Consider the following 18,173-nt stretch of genomic DNA (forward strand, 5'->3'; position numbering starts at 1 on the left):
GCACAAGGCAGGGAACAGCCCAGGATGGGGCGCCAACCCCTCACAGGGCACACTCACAGCTACAGGCACAAGGCAGGGAACAGCCCGGGATGGGGTGCCAACCCCTCACAGGGCACACTCACAGCTACAGGCACAAGGCAGGGAACAACCCGGGATGGGGTGCCAACCCCTCACAGAGCACACTCACAGCTACAGGCACAAGGCAGTGAACAGCCCAGGATGGGGTGCCAACCCCTCACAGAGCACACTCACTGCTACAGGCACAAGGCAGTGAACAGCCCAGGATGGGGTGCCAACCCCTCCCAGGGCACACTCACAGCTATAGGCACAAGGCAGGGAACAACCCAGGATGGGGTGCCAACCCCTCACAGGGCACACTCACAGCTACAGGCACAAGGCAGGGAACAACCCGGGATGGGGCGCCAACCCCTCACAGAATGTAAATTTCAAAACAGGAAAATATTTTATTAATCCCAGGTGGAAATTATTTTGCATATAACAGTAAGGTTTATAACATGCACAAGTACAAAAACACAGTGCAACAACAGAGAGGAATATAAGCGCACACACACATTCACACTCAAGCACGCATGTAAACAGCACGCGGCCCCTTGTTTCTCAATGCGGAGATTGGCAAGACTATGAAACACTGTGTCTGTTTGTCAAAACAAAGTGCTCCCCCTGGGATCTTCCTTCACTGACCTACTAATGAGGTTTTCTTTAGATCGTTCTTAATGGGAGCCTGGGGGGGGGGGGGGGGGCGCGGGACGGTGGACTGCCAGTGGAAGAACACAGTGTTGCTGCAGAACACAGGACAAGAAAGAAAGGAGTTGGAGTCTGATTTTGATTATAACCAAGGGTCACAGCCTGTTTTAAGTTTAACATTTCACAATCCTAAGTTGTACAACTTCACAATACAAAAGAGGTGTATGTGCCCCCTGCTCTTACAGATATAATCCAGCCTTCACAGGTTAGGGATTTAACTACTTATCTGCAGATACAGGGCTAACAGTCATTAGGATATAAATCTATGTACAATATACATAATCTGGTACCTTAAAGAAATGTTTTTCAGTCATGTTTAAGAAGCCAATAAACTGATGTGCCATTTAATAGCTGTAAGTTAACATAGCAAGTGATTTTTAGAGACCCCTAGAAGTAAATAAATAATCAATTTCAAAGTTTAAGTTTTTATTGTCACATTTTCTGAGGAACACAGTGACATTTTTGTGGGACCAGAGGTCATTTTGGGGTGGCACATGAATCTAAATATGAATATAAGGCATCTTGAAAATAAGGGAACATTTAAGGTACTTAGATGCTATAACTCTACATTGTTTATAATTCAGGCAATGGTGCATTATCAAATATTATACATTTGATATATCAAGTTCTTGCAGTTAAGGTTACACAGTGTGCAAGATTCCCAAACGTCTACATTAGTCCTGTTCTGAGAGCACATGTTTAGCTAAGCAATACTATGAGCTCATTCTTTATCAATATATCATCAGGGACACAGAGATACAGTTTCGTTATAAAAGGAGTTTTTTTAAATCAAAGTCTGATATAACCACAAAAAAGGAAATACGATTCAATGCAATGTACAAACGTAGGTGGGCCTAGAGAGACCCCACTGGGCTTTAAACTGCCCCAACGGGTTTTAAACTGGTCACAGGTCCTTATGCATGACACTGCCTGTGGTTCGTTTAGATCACTCTTTTAATGGGAGCCTGGGGGGGGGGGGGGGTGACTGACAGCAGAACTGAGCTGCACAGTGTTGCTGCAGAACACAGGACAGGAGAGAAAGATTTTAGGGTCAGATTTTGCAGTTTAACTGTCAAAGAGACACTTTATGATCCAAAGTTTTCAACTGGTCATATGTACTTACTGTATGTACAATTACAATGCAGTGCGTTTTCAGAAAATTATTAAATTATGCAGCTCAGGATGCTGAACTCTTCAATGCAATATTTTTGCTGCTTTTATATAGGTAGGCTTACAGGGATCCCACTGGGGTTTAAACTGGTCACTAGTCCTTATGCATGACGCTGGCTGTGGTGTCATAGTTCAGAGGAAGAGTCAGACCCACAGAAAATGACCCACATTGTCAGGCGCTGGATGTGATATGGCAGAGGAGGGGGGACAGCATGCAGGTGACAAACCTTAACGGGGCCACACCTGTGACCGCCTTGATGGGTTGTGATCCCCCACCTCTAGACCAGGGGCCGCCCATCTAAGCAGCCCAGCTATAAAAGCCGCCTCTCCGGCTCCAGTTGCCATATGCAGGACATCAGAAGCAAAGTCCTAAAGTAAGTAGCAGCCTCAATATGAAAAATGTATTTTTCATTTCCTGTTTCAGGTAACTTTGCATGTACCCATTTCTGCCATTGATAATACACTAAAATACACCAGTACTAGTTTATCCTCCATGATCAGTTTTATCATTTTAAAAGGATGTTGAACACCACAGCTCAGCGCGTGACAGAGTTTACGTTAACAGGCTCGGACGACCAGCCCAACCAGCAGTTGCTGGGAACTCTGATCCTCATTACTTATCTCGTCATAATGATCAGCAACAGCACCAACATATGTGTGGTGGCATCAGACAGGCGCCTGTTCACGCCAATGTACATATTCATCTGCAACCTGGCCGCGGTGGACATCACTTTCACCACCAGCACTGGAACCACATTGATCGGGCTGCTGCTTTTGGGCATCCGGAACATCTCGTACTACGAGTGCATCTCACGCATGTTCATCTACCACCTGGGTGACATCTGCATATGTCTGAACCTCACCTTGATGGCGGTGGATCGCGTGGTGGCCATCAGCAACCCCCTGCGCTACCACAGCATCCTCACCAATGGGCGAACCCTTGCTTTGATTGCTCTCACCTGGCTGCTCGCGATTGTGATCATGGGCCTGTTAGTGGGGATTGTTGACAGCCTCCCTTACTGCCAGCCCCTGCTCAGGTACAGCTTCTGCAACTACGCAACGTTGGTCCGGGCGGCCTGTGTTGATCCAGAACCCTACTTCATCTACACCACAGTCCTGTCCACCTGGATGATCGGCGTGCACCTGCCTCTAATCCTGGCCACGTACATGAAGATCATCTACACCGTGCTCAGGCTGTCAAAGAACGAGAGCCGCAAGCAAATGATCAACACGTGCGTCAGCCACGTCATCGTGGTCACCTGCTACTTCTTGCCCAAGTTTATCGTCATCTTGCTGACAAGGATGGGTGTCACGCTGAGCCTGACAGAGCGTAACGCTCTGCTCGTAGTCTCCACGCTGCTCCCGTCCTTCATGAATCCCACTGTCTACTGCCTCAGGACAAAAGAAATAAGGACCCGACTGATTAAAATACTGTCAAGAAGCCGTGTGAATGCAATAAAATGAAGTGTCATTCACATATTCTCCGTGGTCTGGAGGTTGGGTTAAAATGAAGCCCCATATTCAGACTTTGATTACTGCAGTAGAAAAGCATGTTGTTTGAACAACACTGTTTATTAGGTTTAGAACATAAGAACATAAGAAATTTACAAACGAGAGGAGGCCATTCGGCGCGTCAAGCTCGTTTGCGGAGAACTTAACTAATAGCTCAGAGTTGTTAAAATCTTATCTAGCTCTGATTTAAAGGAACCCATGGTTTTAGCTTCCACTACACTAGCAGGAAGACTATTCCATACTCTAACTACACGCTGTGTAAAGAAGTGCTTTCTCAAATTTGTTTTAAAATGTTCTCCCGCTAATTTCCACTTATGGCCACGAGTTCTAGTATTTAGACTAATATTGAAATAGTCATTTGGCTGAACAGCATCCAGACCCGTTAGAATCTTATAGACCTGAATCATATCCCTCCTTAGTCTCCTTTGCTCAAGGCTAAACAGATTCAGTTCCGCTAACCTCTCCTCATAAGACATTCCTCTAAGACCAGGAATCATTCTCGTAGCTCTTCGTTGCACCTTTTCTAAGGCAGCAATGTCCTTCTTGAGGTATGGTGACCAAACCTGCACACAGTATTCTAGGTGGGGTCTTACCAAGGAATTATATAAGTGTAACATCACCTCCCTTGACTTAAACTCCACACACCTAGAGATATAACCCAACATTCTGTTCACCTTTTTTATTGCTTCCCCACACTGGCGAGAGTGGGACATGGAAGCATCAACATACATACCGAGATCTTTCTCGTAATCAGCTACCTTTAGTTCAGTGGAACCCATAAAATATCTGTACTTTATATTTCTGCTCCCTGCATGGATTACCTTACATTTATCTGTGTTAAATTTCATCTGCCAAGTATCAGCCCAGTCGCAAATTAAATCCAGATCCCGTTGAAGCCTCTCTGCTGCTAGATTAGTATCTGCTACACCGCCCACCTTGGTGTCGTCTGCAAATTTAACCAGTTTACTGTATGTATTTGTGTCAATATCATTAATGTAAATTAGGAACAATAGTGGTCCTAAAATTGAACCCTGCGGTACCCCACTATGAACGGAGGCCCACTGTGACATTGTGCCTCTAATAACTACTCGCTGCTTCCTGTCAGTTAGCCAGTTTTTGATCCAAGCTGCCACAGTTCCTAAAATCCCTGCAGCTTTAAGCTTTAGCAAGAGTCGTTTGTGGGGGACAACATCAAAGGCCTTCTGGAAATCTAAGTAAATCACATCATAGGCCTTTTTGTGATCAATTTCACTTGTAGCTTCCTCAAAGAACTCAAGTAGATTCGTTAAGCAGGATCTACCTCTCCTAAATCCATGTTGGCTATCCTTTATAATGTTATTTGCATCTAGGTAATCTACCATTTTCACTTGAATTATAGCTTCCATTATTTTTCCAGTAATGCTAGTTAAACTGATTGGCCTATAGTTTGCTGGATTACTTCTATCCCCTTTTTTGAATATGGGTGTTATATTTAGTCTTGATGAGTGAGATAAAAGCACAAGGGGCCAATGCAGACTCACATTTAACAAACTGTTGTTTTGCCAAAGAGCAAAGCAGTTTTTAAAAATTGCCTGTAAAATATCTACCTATCCATCTGTTTTCTATACCCACTTGTCCTATGCCGGATCCTGGCCGTCTGGAGCCTATCCCAGATGCTACAGCACAAGGCAGGGAGTAACCCAACCCACTGCAGGACACTGTAATATATTGTGAAATTAAATATAAACTTGAAAAACAAGAACACTGTATAAAACTGTACATAACTACTTTGTTTTTATATGATCATTTTGTTTTTCATTATTTGCACTGCAAGCATTTATAACATGTGCCTGTATGCAATTAATAAAATATTCTGAGCACAAAGAAAATGAGAAAAAGTCAAGTAAGCTATAAGACAGCCACTGGTGGACGTATTAAACAAAAACCCTCATCCAGTGCTGGTTTCAGTTTCCCTGCTGTTACAAACCATCCACAATAAGTGACACTGTTCCATGCAGCGTTGTAACATACATAGACTGGACTGCTTATATATTATATTTACATCTTACATTTTAGTAATATATTGTTACGTTTCATTTCTTCCATTGACATTGTTACACTTGTTTTTATTAATATACTGTCACATACTGGCACAACCTCCTACATTTTGCACCTGTAAATATCAGAACTGTGTAGTGGCCGGCACTGCACTGTCTTCGTTTGTGCCACTGTCTTATCTTATTGCACTATCCTGAATGTTTGCACACACGTGTACTTTACATCACTTTGTGTAGTTTTGTAGACCTGTGTTGTTTTATGTGGCACCAGGGTCCTAGAGGATTGTTGCTTCATTTCACTGTATACTGTACCAAGTGTACATGGTTGCAATGACAATAAAAAGCCACTTGACATGACTTGACTTGGACTCAAACAGTTAGGGCAATATCTCTAGCAGCCTGGGTGCAATGGTCCAGTTCAATGTGCTTTGAATTCATGTTTTGTCCAGTCATACTGCAAGAAAAAAAATCCCCATGGGATTAATAAAATATGACTTACTTTAAAATCAGTTTTATTAAAGTTTTTGAACAATATATGGTACAAAAAATCTGAGGAGCAGAATTATGTGTGCTAACCATGCATAAAAATAACCAAATTTGCTTCATTATTATTAATGAGGTTACGACTACACATGGGGACAAGTGTTGTATTTATATAGATATCTTGGAATCCAAGATATGAAAATACTATCTTTATCCCAGGTGGGAATTATTTTCAATGTGGGGATTGCCAAGACTATGAAACACTGCGCCTGCTTATCAAAACAAAGTGCTCCCCCAGAACATTCCTTAACTGAGCTGCTAGTGAGGCTTTGTTTAGATCACTCTTAATGGGAGCCTGGGGGGGGGGGGTGACTGACAGCAGAACTGAGCTGCACAGTGTTGCTGCAGAACACAGGACAGAAGAGAAAGATTTTAGGGTCAGATTTTGATGACTAAGGGTCTGCAGTTTAACTGTGAAAGAGACACTTTATGATCCAAAGTTTTCAACTGGTCATATGTACTTATTGTATGTGTCCCCTGCTCTTGCACATATAAACCAGCCTTCACAGGTCAGAGACTTCACTACATAGCTGCAGATACAGGGGTTACAGTCATTGGGATATAAATCTATGTGCAATATACATAATCTAGCACCTTAAAGAAATGTTTTTCAGTCAAGCTTAACAAGCCAATAAACTGGTAAGGTGTGTAAATAAATGTGGCAGCATGCAGGTGACAAACCTTAATGGGGCCACACCTGTGACCGCCTTGATGGGTTGTGATTCCCCACCTCTCCACCAGGGGCCGCCCATCTAAGCAGCCCTGTTATAAAAGCCGCCTCTCCGGCTCCAGTTGCCATATGCAGGACATCAGAAGCAAAGTCCTAAAGTAAGTAGCAGCCTCAATATGAAAAATGTATTTTTCATTTCCTGTTTCAGGTGACTTTGCATATACCAATTTCTGCCATTGATAATACACTAAAATACACCAATACTAGTTTATCCTGCATGATCTCTTTTATAGTTTTAAAAGGATGGTGAACACCACAGCTCAGCGCGTGACAGAGTTTACGTTAACAGGCTTGGACCTCCTGCCCAACCAGCGCTTGCTGGGAACTCTGATCCTCATTACTTATCTCTTCATACTGCTTGGCAGCAGTGCCAACATATGTGTGGTGGCATCAGACAGGCGCCTGTTCACGCCAATGTACATATTCATCTGCAACCTGGCCGCGGTGGACATCACTTTCACCACCAGCGCTGGAACCACATTGATCGGGCTGCTGCTTTTGGGCATCCGGAACATCTCGTACCACGAGTGCATCTCACGCATGTTCATCTACCACCTGGGTGACATCTGCCTATGTCTGAACCTCACCTTGATGGCGGTGGATCGTGTGGTGGCCATCAGCAACCCCCTGCGCTACCACAGCATCCTCACCAATGGGCGAACCCTTGCTTTGATTGCTCTCACCTGGCTGCTCGCGATTGTGATCATGGGCCTGTTAGTGGGGATTGTTGACAGCCTCCCTTACTGCCAGCCTCTGCTCAGGTACAGCTTCTGCTCCTACGCCACACTGGTCCGGGCGGCCTGTGTTGATCCAGAACCCTACTTCATCTACACCACAGTCCTGTCCACCTGGATGATCGCCGTGCACCTGCCTCTAATCCTGGCCACGTACATGAAGATCATCTACACCGTGCTCAGGCTGTCAAAGAACGAGAGCCGCAAGCAAATGATCAACACGTGCGTCAGCCACGTCATCGTGGTCACCTGCTACTTCTTGCCCAAGTTTATCGTCATCTTGCTGACAAGGATGGGTGTCACGCTGAGCCTGACAGAGCGTAACGCTCTGCTCGTAGTCTCCACGCTGCTCCCGTCCTTCATGAATCCCACTGTCTACTGCCTCAGGACAAAAGAAATAAGGACCCGACTGATTAAAATACTGTCAAGAAGCCGTGTGAATGCAATAAAATGAAGTGTCATTCACATATTCTCCGTGGTCTGGAGGTTGGGTTAAAATGAAGCCCCATATTCAGACTTTGATTACTGCAGTAGAAAAGCATGTTGTTTGAACAACACTGTTTATTAGGTTTAGAACATAAGAACATAAGAAATTTACAAACGAGAGGAGGCCATTCGGCGCGTCAAGCTCGTTTGCGGAGAACTTAACTAATAGCTCAGAGTTGTTAAAATCTTATCTAGCTCTGATTTAAAGGAACCCATGGTTTTAGCTTCCACTACACTAGCAGGAAGACTATTCCATACTCTAACTACTGTACACGCTGTGTAAAGAAGTGCTTCCTCAAATTTGTTTTAAAATGTTCTCCCGCTAATTTCCACTTATGGCCACGAGTTCTAGTATTTAGACTAATATTGAAATAGTCATTTGGCTGAACAGCATCCAGACCCGTTAGAATCTTATAGACCTGAATCATATCCCCCCTTAGTCTCCTTTGCTCAAGGCTAAACAGATTCAGTTCTGCTAACCTCTCCTCATAAGACATTCCTCTAAGACCAGGAATCATTCTCGTAGCTCTTCGTTGCACCTTTTCTAAGGCAGCAATGTCCTTCTTGAGGTATGGTGACCAAACCTGCACACAGTATTCTAGGTGGGGTCTTACCAAGGAATTATATAAGTGTAACATCACCTCCCTTGACTTAAACTCCACACACCTAGAGATATAACCCAACATTCTGTTCACCTTTTTTATTGCTTCCCCACACTGGCGAGAGTGGGACATGGAAGCATCAACATACATACCAAGATCTTTCTCGTAATCAGCTACCTTTATTTCAGTGGAACCCATAAAATATCTGTACTTTATATTTCTGCTCCCTGCATGGATTACCTTACATTTATCTGTGTTAAATTTCATCTGCCAAGTATCAGCCCATTCGCTAATTAAATCCAGATCCCGTTGAAGCCTCTCTGCTGCTAGATTAGTATCTGCTACACCGCCCACCTTGGTGTCGTCTGCAAATTTAACCAGTTTACTGTATGTATTTGTGTCAATATCATTAATGTAAATTAGGAACAATAGTGGTCCTAAAATTGAACCCTGCGGTACCCCACTATGAACGGAGGCCCACTGTGACATTGTGCCTCTAATAACTACTCGCTGCTTCCTGTCAGTTAGCCAGTTTTTGATCCAAGCTGCCACAGTTCCTAAAATCCCGGCAGCTTTAAGCTTTAGCAAGAGCCGTTTGTGGGGGACAACATCAAAGGCCTTCTGGAAATCTAAGTAAATCACATCATAGGCCTTTTTGTGATCAATTTCACTTGTAGCTTCCTCAAAGAACTCAAGTAGATTCGTTAAGCAGGATCTACCTCTCCTAAATCCATGTTGGCTATCCTTTATAATGTTATTTGCGTCTAGGTAATCTACCATTTTCACTTGAATTATAGCTTCCATTATTTTTCCAGTAATGCTAGTTAAACTGATTGGCCTATAGTTTGCTGGATTACTTCTATCCCCTTTTTTGAATATGGGTGTTATATTTAGTCTTGATGAGTGAGATAAAAGCACAAGGGGCCAATGCAGACTCACATTTAACAAACTGTTGTTTTGCCAAAGAGCAAAGCAGTTTTTAAAAACTGCCTGTAAAATATCTACCCATCCATCTGTTTTCTATACCCACTTGTCCTATGCCGGATCCTGGCCGTCTGGAGCCTATCCCAGATGCTACAGCACAAGGCAGGGAGTAACCCAACCCACTGCAGGACACTGTAATATATTGTGAAATTAAATATAAACTTGAAAAACAAGAACACTGTATAAAACTGTACATAACTACTTTGTTTTTATATGATCATTTTGTTTTTCATTATTTGCACTGCAAGCATTTATAACATGTGCCTGTATGCAATTAATAAAATATTCTGAGCACAAAGAAAATGAGAAAAAGTCAAGTAAGCTATAAGACAGCCACTGGTGGACGTATTAAACAAAAACCCTCTTCCAGTGCTGGTTTCAGTTTCCCTGCTGTTACAAACCATCCACAATAAGTGACACTGTTCCATGCAGCGTTGTAACATACATAGACTGGACTGCTTATATATTATATTTACATCTTACATTTTAGTAATATATTGTTACGTTTCATTTCTTCCATTGACATTGTTACACTTGTTTTTATTAATATACTGTCACATACTGGCACAACCTCCTACATTTTGCACCTGTAAATATCAGAACTGTGTAGTGGCCGGCACTGCACTGTCTTCGTTTGTGCCACTGTCTTATCTTATTGCACTATCCTGAATGTTTGCACACACGTGTACTTTACATCACTTTGTGTAGTTTTGTAGACCTGTGTTGTTTTATGTGGCACCAGGGTCCTAGAGGATTGTTGCTTCATTTCACTGTATACTGTACCAAGTGTACATGGTTGCAATGACAATAAAAAGCCACTTGACATGACTTGACTTGGACTCAAACAGTTAGGGCAATATCTCTAGCAGCCTGGGTGCAATGGTCCAGTTCAATGTGCTTTGAATTCATGTTTTGTCCAGTCATACTGCAAGAAAAAAAATCCCCATGGGATTAATAAAATATGACTTACTTTAAAATCAGTTTTATTAAAGTTTTTGAACAATATATGGTACAAAAAATCTGAGGAGCAGAATTATGTGTGCTAACCATGCATAAAAATAACCAAATTTGCTTCATTATTATTAATGAGGTTACGACTACACATGGGGACAAGTGTTGTATTTATATAGATATCTTGGATTCCAAGATATGAAAATACTATCTTTATCCCAGGTGGGAATTCTTTTCAATGTGGGGATTGCCAAGACTATGAAACACTGCGCCTGCTTGTCAAAACAAAGTGCCCCCCCAGAACCTTCCTTAACTGAGCTGCTAATGAGGCTTTGTTTAGATCACTCTTAATGGGAGCCTGGGGGTGACTGACAGCAGAACTAAGCTGCACAGTGTTGCTGCAGAACACAGGACAGGAGAGAAAGATTTTAGGGTCAGATTTTGATGACCAAGGGTCTGCAGTTTAACTGTGAAAGAGACACTTTATGATCCAAAGTTTTCAACTGGTCATATGTACTTATTGTATGTGTCCCCTGCTCTTGCACATATAAACCAGCCTTCACAGGTCAGAGACTTCACTACATAGCTGCAAATACAGGGGTTACAGTCATTGGGATATAAATCTATGTTGAATATACATAATCTAGCACCTTAAAGAAATGTTTTTCAGTCAAGCTTAAGAAGCCAATAAACTGGTAAGGTGTGTAAATAAATGTGGCAGCATGCAGGTGACAAACCTTAACGGGGCCACACCTGTGACCGCCTTGATGGGTTGTGATTCCCCACCTCTCCACCAGGGGCCGCCCATCTAAGCAGCCCTGTTATAAAAGCCGCCTCTCCGGCTCCAGTTGCCATATGCAGGACATCAGAAGCAAAGTCCTAAAGTAAGTAGCAGCCTCAATATGAAAAATGTATTTTTCATTTCCTGTTTCAGGTGACTTTGCATATACCAATTTCTGCCATTGATAATACACTAAAATACACCAATACTAGTTTATCCTGCATGATCTCTTTTATAGTTTTAAAAGGATGGTGAACACCACAGCTCAGCGCGTGACAGAGTTTACGTTAACAGGCTTGGACCTCCTGCCCAACCAGCGCTTGCTGGGAACTCTGATCCTCATTACTTATCTCTTCATACTGCTTGGCAGCAGTGCCAACATATGTGTGGTGGCATCAGACAGGCGCCTGTTCACGCCAATGTACATATTCATCTGCAACCTGGCCGCGGTGGACATCACTTTCACCACCAGCGCTGGAACCACATTGATCGGGCTGCTGCTTTTGGGCATCCGGAACATCTCGTACCACGAGTGCATCTCACGCATGTTCATCTACCACCTGGGTGACATCTGCCTATGTCTGAACCTCACCTTGATGGCGGTGGATCGCGTGGTGGCCATCAGCAACCCCCTGCGCTACCACAGCATCCTCACCAATGGGCGAACCCTTGCTTTGATTGCTCTCACCTGGCTGCTCGCGATTGTGATCATGGGCCTGTTAGTGGGGATTGTTGACAGCCTCCCTTACTGCCAGCCTCTGCTCAGGTACAGCTTCTGCTCCTACGCCACACTGGTCCGGGCGGCCTGTGTTGATCCAGAACCCTACTTCCTCTACACCACAGTCCTGTCCACCTGGCTGATTGCCGTGCAATTGCCTCTAATCTTGGCTACATATGTAAAGATCATCTACACCGTGCTCAGGCTGTCGAACAACGAGAGCCGCAAGCAAATGATCAACACGTGCGTCAGCCACGTCATCGTGGTCACCTGCTACTTCCTGCCCAAGTTTATCGTCATCTTGCTGACAAGGATGGGTGTCACGCTGAACCTGACAGAGCGTAACGCTCTGCTCATAGTCTCCACGCTGCTCCCGTCCTTCATGAATCCCACTGTCTATTGCTTCAAAACAAAAGAAATAAGGAGCCGACTGATTAAAGTACTGAGAAGAAGCCACATCAAAGCCATAAAGTGAAGTCAAATTCACACATTCTTGGGTGCAAATACATCTTAAAATTTTGGCTGACTTATTTCCTGTTTACAATAATTAACAAATACATTTTAAATACATTTAGGCACTATTTTGCCTGCCTTTGTGTTGGCCAAGTCTCTGACTGAGTGGCTAGTCTATCTCTGGCCCCCTATTGATCCCTGGATGACCTGTATAGTTATATTCAATTACTTCATGGGTAAAACCATGAAATCCATCTTTTAAAAAAAATTCAGCTGGTTTATTTTCCTGTTTACAGATATATTGCAAACTGTGAATAGTTGCCATTTTTCCAACCTCGGGGTAGGCCATGCCCCTGATTTAATGGTCAGTCTAACTCTGGTCCCTCACTGATCACTGGACTGACCTGCATAATTAAATCCACTAACTTCATGGGTAAAGCAAAGCACAATAATAAAATTAAACACCAGTTTAAAATTAAAGGCAATGCATTTGATTTTGACCACTGCAATAGAAAAGCATGTTGTTCGAAAAATACTTTTTATCAGGTTTAGTCTTGATGAGTAAGAGGATACTACTTGAAGAAAAAGGCTCATATATTTATAAAGAATTCGAAGGGGCTGATGCAGACTCACATCTACCAAACTCTAATTGCCATTAGAGTTGGTCACCTGCCATGAGATCCTAACACTAAGAAAATGGACTGATTGTATTTACATCTTACATGTTAGTAATATATTGATACTTTTCATTTCTTCCATTGTAATGTTTACACTTGTTTTTATTAATATACTGTCACATACTGGCACAACCTCCTACATTTTGCACCTGTAAATATCAGACCTGTGCAGTGGCCAGCACTGCACTGTTTTCGTTGGTGCCACTGTCATTGCAATGTTGGCACACACATGCACCCCCTGGGATTAATAAAATAAACCAGTTTCCGCCTTCTCAATCTGCATTCTCTACATCATAAAGCCAAGGTCAAAGGTGATTTTACCTGGGGTGTAGGGGTGCAATTGCACCCCCTACTGGTCAAATGAATATGCCATTTGAACATATTACGTTCAATAAAATAATACCGCAAAGTTAAATTTGAAAAAGAGGCTTGTGTTAGTCATATCAATGTGTAAATGTATTTACTATTATTTTTTAAATTTAGCATTTATCTGGACGAATGGCAGGTTGGGCTCTCTCACCTCGCACCCCCTGGGAGAAAAGCCTAGAGTCTCCTGTGGTTTACACTGTGGCAGCAATAAACAGCATCCATCTATCTTCCAACTGCATATCCTGTTCAGGGCCTATCCCAGGTAGCACAGGGTACAGGGCAGGATTACACGCTTGATGGGATGCCTGTCCATCACAGGACACAGACACCCACACATTCATATGCTGCAGGCACAGAAATGCCAAACAGCCTTTAGATTCCAGAAGAAAACAGTCCAGTGGAAATATCGGTGATATGGAGAGACTATACAAATTCTGTATTTACACGGGAATGAGGCGGGATCAAAACCTGATTCGAGTGGTTCTTGTTGTGTGTGTGCAGATGGAGCAGGCTGTGACAAAAGCTTGGATGTTCCAGAGTATGAAAGGCCACCAGAAAAGTTATTCCAGTCAGGAAGCAAAGCAAAGTCAGGAACAAAGAGCGTGTGGGGGGCAACCCTCTGTGTGACAAAACACTGCACGGCTTTGGCCGCCTCAATTCCGCAAGAAACTGCCCCAACGAGACAACGGGCAGGCAGGACGTTACCAGGACGTACCTCACCTTCCCATACTCAAACTGTTAAGAGAGCGTACCCAGCTTATGGTTCTTGGTGCCAGGTCTGACATTGAGCTGAGAGTTAAAGCACATAAAAACCAGGTACCACTTAGCCGGTGCCCTCCAACGGGAGTCTCTGCTCCTACGCTTTTGCACATTAACATTTACTGACAATACACTCAGTAGTCTTTGCTATCAAATAAATTTGCAGGAAAAAGGCATGGAGAGTAATGTACCATTGTGTGGACATCATTGTGATAATACAGCCCCCTAACCCAGTCTCAGAGGCATCGACCTTCACGATCTCGAAGGATCTGGTGTCTGCAGGATGGGGGCTAACATGAAGCGACGCCTTGACAGAGAAGGCTGCTTGGACTGCCTCCATCCACTGAAAAGTAATCTTTGGAGAGGTGAGAGCAGTGAGTGATGCGGCGATGGTAACATACCCACGAATGAACGGCCGGTCCAGGAAGCACTGAGGGCAGTGAGTGATTTCTCCAACCTTGTCTGGGTCCATCTGAATTGAGTCCTGAGACAATACACACCCCAAAAATGAGACTGAATGCTCATGGAACTCGCATTTCTCCACTGAGGGATTTCCCTAGTTAATCTGTAGTTATTTAATTATGTTCATTTAGTTCATTAATTTATAGCTTTCATATTTCTTATTTTTATATTTCTTTCTGTCCTTGCTACTCGCTCATCATGTTCTTTGCCTCTCATACAACTTACTCTCACCAAGGCCGTCTGACCCCCCAGCTCCAGGAGTCTGTATGAAGACCATAGATAAAGGGGCTGCTTCCCTCAGGGGGGGCAGAGACAGACACAGACAGACACTGAACCGGCCGTGTCAAACATCTTTCTGTAACATCTTCATTCTGTCTTAATAAACTGCTTAAGCTTAAGGAACCTGCCTCATCATTCAACTAAAAGAATCTGAGGTTTCATTGAAGAAATCTATCACCACCTTGACAAACAATTTATTGAAAAGCAGGCATTGTAAGACCTTCCAGACATGTTGTGCATAATCCTGCTCATCATGAGAAAATCAGGATGTTGTTAAGGTACATAAAGACAAACTTATTTTTCATGTCCTACAGGAAAACATTTATTATAACCTGAAAAGCAGCTGGCACAATCCGAAGGGTATAGCCAGATATTCATAATGACCTGTAGATGTGCTGAAGATGGTCCATTCATTACCTTTCCGTATTCTAATAAGGTGGTAGGTGTTATGGAGGTACATTTTAGTACAAATGGTGGCCCCCTGGAACAGATCAAAGGCTGAGGCTAACAGAAGTAGGGGGTAACAATTCAGACTAACTGCAACCTTGTTTAAATCCCTGTAGTCAACACAGGGCTGGAGGAAACTGTCATTCTCCCCCACAAAAAAATATCCTGCTCAAGCTGGAGAGGATGAGGGGAAGTGATACCAGCTCCAGATGCCTCCCCAATGAAGTCTTCCATAGCCTCCCTCTCAGGTGCGGCCAGAGAATACAGGTGCCCCCTTGGCGGACAAGTTAATACAAATGATTTTGTCTGATATAGTTATGCTATATGTTTCATCCTCACGCTCTGCATGCTCAGCGAACTGGCTTCAGTAATTCAAGATAAGGGGTGTGCTCTTAATTCATCTTATCTGTTTCATCTGTATCATGACAGAAATGCATTAATTACCAAAAGGCGCCATTACGAACAGTGATTGCAAAACCCAAAAATATTGCAATGCCGTTTTTTTTTCAGTATTGTTCAGCCTTAAATAGATTTTTGTTCACCTGACGTTATTTAGGACATGGTGAAAGCTGTAGAGGGCATAGGTCAGACTCCAGATTCAAAGAGAACGAAACGTGATTTGAACTGATGAGTAAGACTGACAGGAGGGGGGGGGGTTGCCAATATTGGGAGGGATGTATCCCCCTGTCCCCCGTTTGCAAAGGCCCTACCGAGGAGCAAGTCAATGCCACAATCATATGGTCTGTGCAGAGGAAGCTTGTGACTTACTGAAAACCTGCCTCAGGTTCAGGTACTCAGGAGTTAAGGCTGACAGGTTGGAGTACTCCTCTTCATTGATGGGGCCCCTCTGGGGACAGAGCAGTGTGGAGGCACTAAGTGAGACAAAAGGGATAGTTGCCCTCTTCCAGTCAATGTGCGGGTTATGCTTATGATTAAATGAAGGGATGTCAGCTCTGGAACAGCTGTGAGATACCAACGTTTTTGCAAAGCTTGATCTACAGAATGCTTTTAACCTGATCCGGATTAGAAAGGGCAATGAATGGAAGACTTCTTTCATTACCACTGCTGGTCAATATGAATATCTTGTAAAGCCGTAAGACCTACCCAATAGTCTGTCAATCTTACAGTCATTTATGAATGAGGTCCTAGCAAGAATGATTAATCAGTATAGTCTACATCAGTGACATCCTTATAAATTCCTCCTCTCTAGAACAACACTTTAAATATCCAGCAGGTGTTCCAGTGGCTTTGTGATCACCATCTGTACATGAAGGAAGAAACGTGTGAATTCCACAAGAATTCTCTCAAGTTCCTGGGTTTCCTGACTAATCCTGGAATAGTTGCCATGGAAGAGGAGAAGGTCCCCAGCCAAAAACAGTAAAGGAGTTGCAGTGTTTTCTAGGGATTGTTATTTTTTGCCACAAGGCAATTTGGGGTTTTAGTTCTGTGGTCACCCCCTGATCTTCCTGCTGCGTAGGAAGAAGACTGTAGTGCAATGGAATCCCGGGGCATCATTTGATAAGCTTCAGAATTTATTCTGCTCATTCCCTCTACTACAACAGCCTGATCTGGAGTTCCCCATTGAGGTCGACATATCGGAGGATGGGGTAGGAACCGTACTCTCAAGCAGTCTCAAGCAACATGGCAGAAGAGCTACACTGACCACTGATGTCACCCCACTCCTTCTTATCGACCTGGTCAGCATGTGTGGCTGTCAGTGTGGCATCAGAAGTTGTCAACCTGTTGTTCACTGGCTCCCCAGTACAAAGGGCGTTTCATACATTCCGCTGAGCGGGCCTGGAGTTCGACCATCTGCAATTGCCCAGTGTGTACCGTACCGTATTTCCTCTACTTTCCATGTGTCATTGGTGAAACCTGTCCGTTACAGTTCTGCCCATCCTCCTTCCGGCGCTGCCATTTCACCTCTGCCGATTTTGTAGGAAGAAGAGCGGGTTTATGCAATATGGGCCCTCCTTGACTCCAGGAACCATCTAGGTCAGTTGCAGTATCTCTTAGACTGCTAGGGCTATGACCCTGAAGTACAATCCTGGATACCTGCTGGAGATGTCCTCGATCCAGACCTTACTGCTTCGTTTCACTGAGTACTCCTCAAAGCCTGCCCCTCGGCACCGGGCTTGGCCCCGGTACCCTGGTCAGGAAGTGACCATCGGGTGGGGGGGCGGGGGTTCTGTCACGCCCCACAGGGCAGAGAGCACCAATTAGTCATCACACCTGACTCAGGCCTGAAAAACCCCGCTCAACTTCATACTCAGTGCAAAGTCTTGTTGCCATTCCAATGAAGCATACTGAGCATTCTACTCTATTATTCGCTGATTTTCACATTCACGGGGATATTCTGCCCCTAACCCTCACGGATGTGAAAGGGTTACTGTATTTCCCTCATATACACCAAAAATCCTACGTCAATGACTCGAAGGATACCTTTATTACAAAGGAAAAAAAGTCTACCTATATTGTCATAGGCCAAGGCTCAGCAGTAAGTGATGATGCCCACCATTCGAGTATAGGTGGTGATGGGACAGCCTGCACATCTCGAATTGATGAGTCCTGGCCAGCCAGCACCATGTCTGCAGTTCACAGTGGTTCCCTCCTCGGACCGCTAACAGTGGGCTAACCGTGAGTACCGCATACGTCTGACCATTTCAGTGCAGCTTTGACACAGTCATCTGACCATAAGGATTCGGCCCTTATCAA

The 18,173-nt window shown here is 43.8% G+C and overlaps 3 protein-coding genes and 1 pseudogene across 5 annotated transcripts in view; 3 read left to right on the forward strand and 1 right to left on the reverse strand.

The window, feature by feature from the left end:
- The window catches only part of LOC111852183 (olfactory receptor 51F2-like), a 48,745-nt gene that overhangs the window by 4,500 nt on the left and 26,072 nt on the right, over window positions 1-18,173 (reverse strand). The window contains exon 1 of one of the 3 annotated variants that reach the window (XM_023827770.2): window positions 703-743. The exons of the other annotated variants lie outside the window; for them this stretch is intronic. The gene's annotated coding sequence lies outside the window, so the exon portion shown is untranslated. Of the gene's footprint in view, window positions 1-702; window positions 744-18,173 lie in introns of those variants that run through there. 3 annotated transcript variants of the gene reach the window in all.
- LOC140579502 (olfactory receptor 11A1-like) lies at window positions 2,455-3,399 on the forward strand. The gene has a single exon (XM_072702111.1). The coding sequence runs from the start codon at window positions 2,455-2,457 to the stop codon at window positions 3,397-3,399; it is 945 nt and encodes a 314-aa protein (XP_072558212.1).
- LOC140579691 (olfactory receptor 11A1-like) lies at window positions 6,949-7,986 on the forward strand (annotated as a pseudogene).
- LOC140579692 (olfactory receptor 11A1-like) lies at window positions 11,543-12,487 on the forward strand. The gene has a single exon (XM_072702372.1). The coding sequence runs from the start codon at window positions 11,543-11,545 to the stop codon at window positions 12,485-12,487; it is 945 nt and encodes a 314-aa protein (XP_072558473.1).

The sequence above is a fragment of the Paramormyrops kingsleyae genome, chromosome 18 (assembly GCF_048594095.1).
Source record: "Paramormyrops kingsleyae isolate MSU_618 chromosome 18, PKINGS_0.4, whole genome shotgun sequence".
In the NCBI taxonomy this organism is placed as follows: Eukaryota; Metazoa; Chordata; class Actinopteri; order Osteoglossiformes; family Mormyridae; genus Paramormyrops; species Paramormyrops kingsleyae.

What these genes read in the sequence shown, in the direction of transcription:
- LOC140579502 (XM_072702111.1), top strand. Translation starts at nt 2,455, where the DNA reads ATGTTGAACACCACAGCTCAGCGCGTGACAGAGTTTACGTTAACAGGC.
- LOC140579692 (XM_072702372.1), top strand. Translation starts at nt 11,543, where the DNA reads ATGGTGAACACCACAGCTCAGCGCGTGACAGAGTTTACGTTAACAGGC.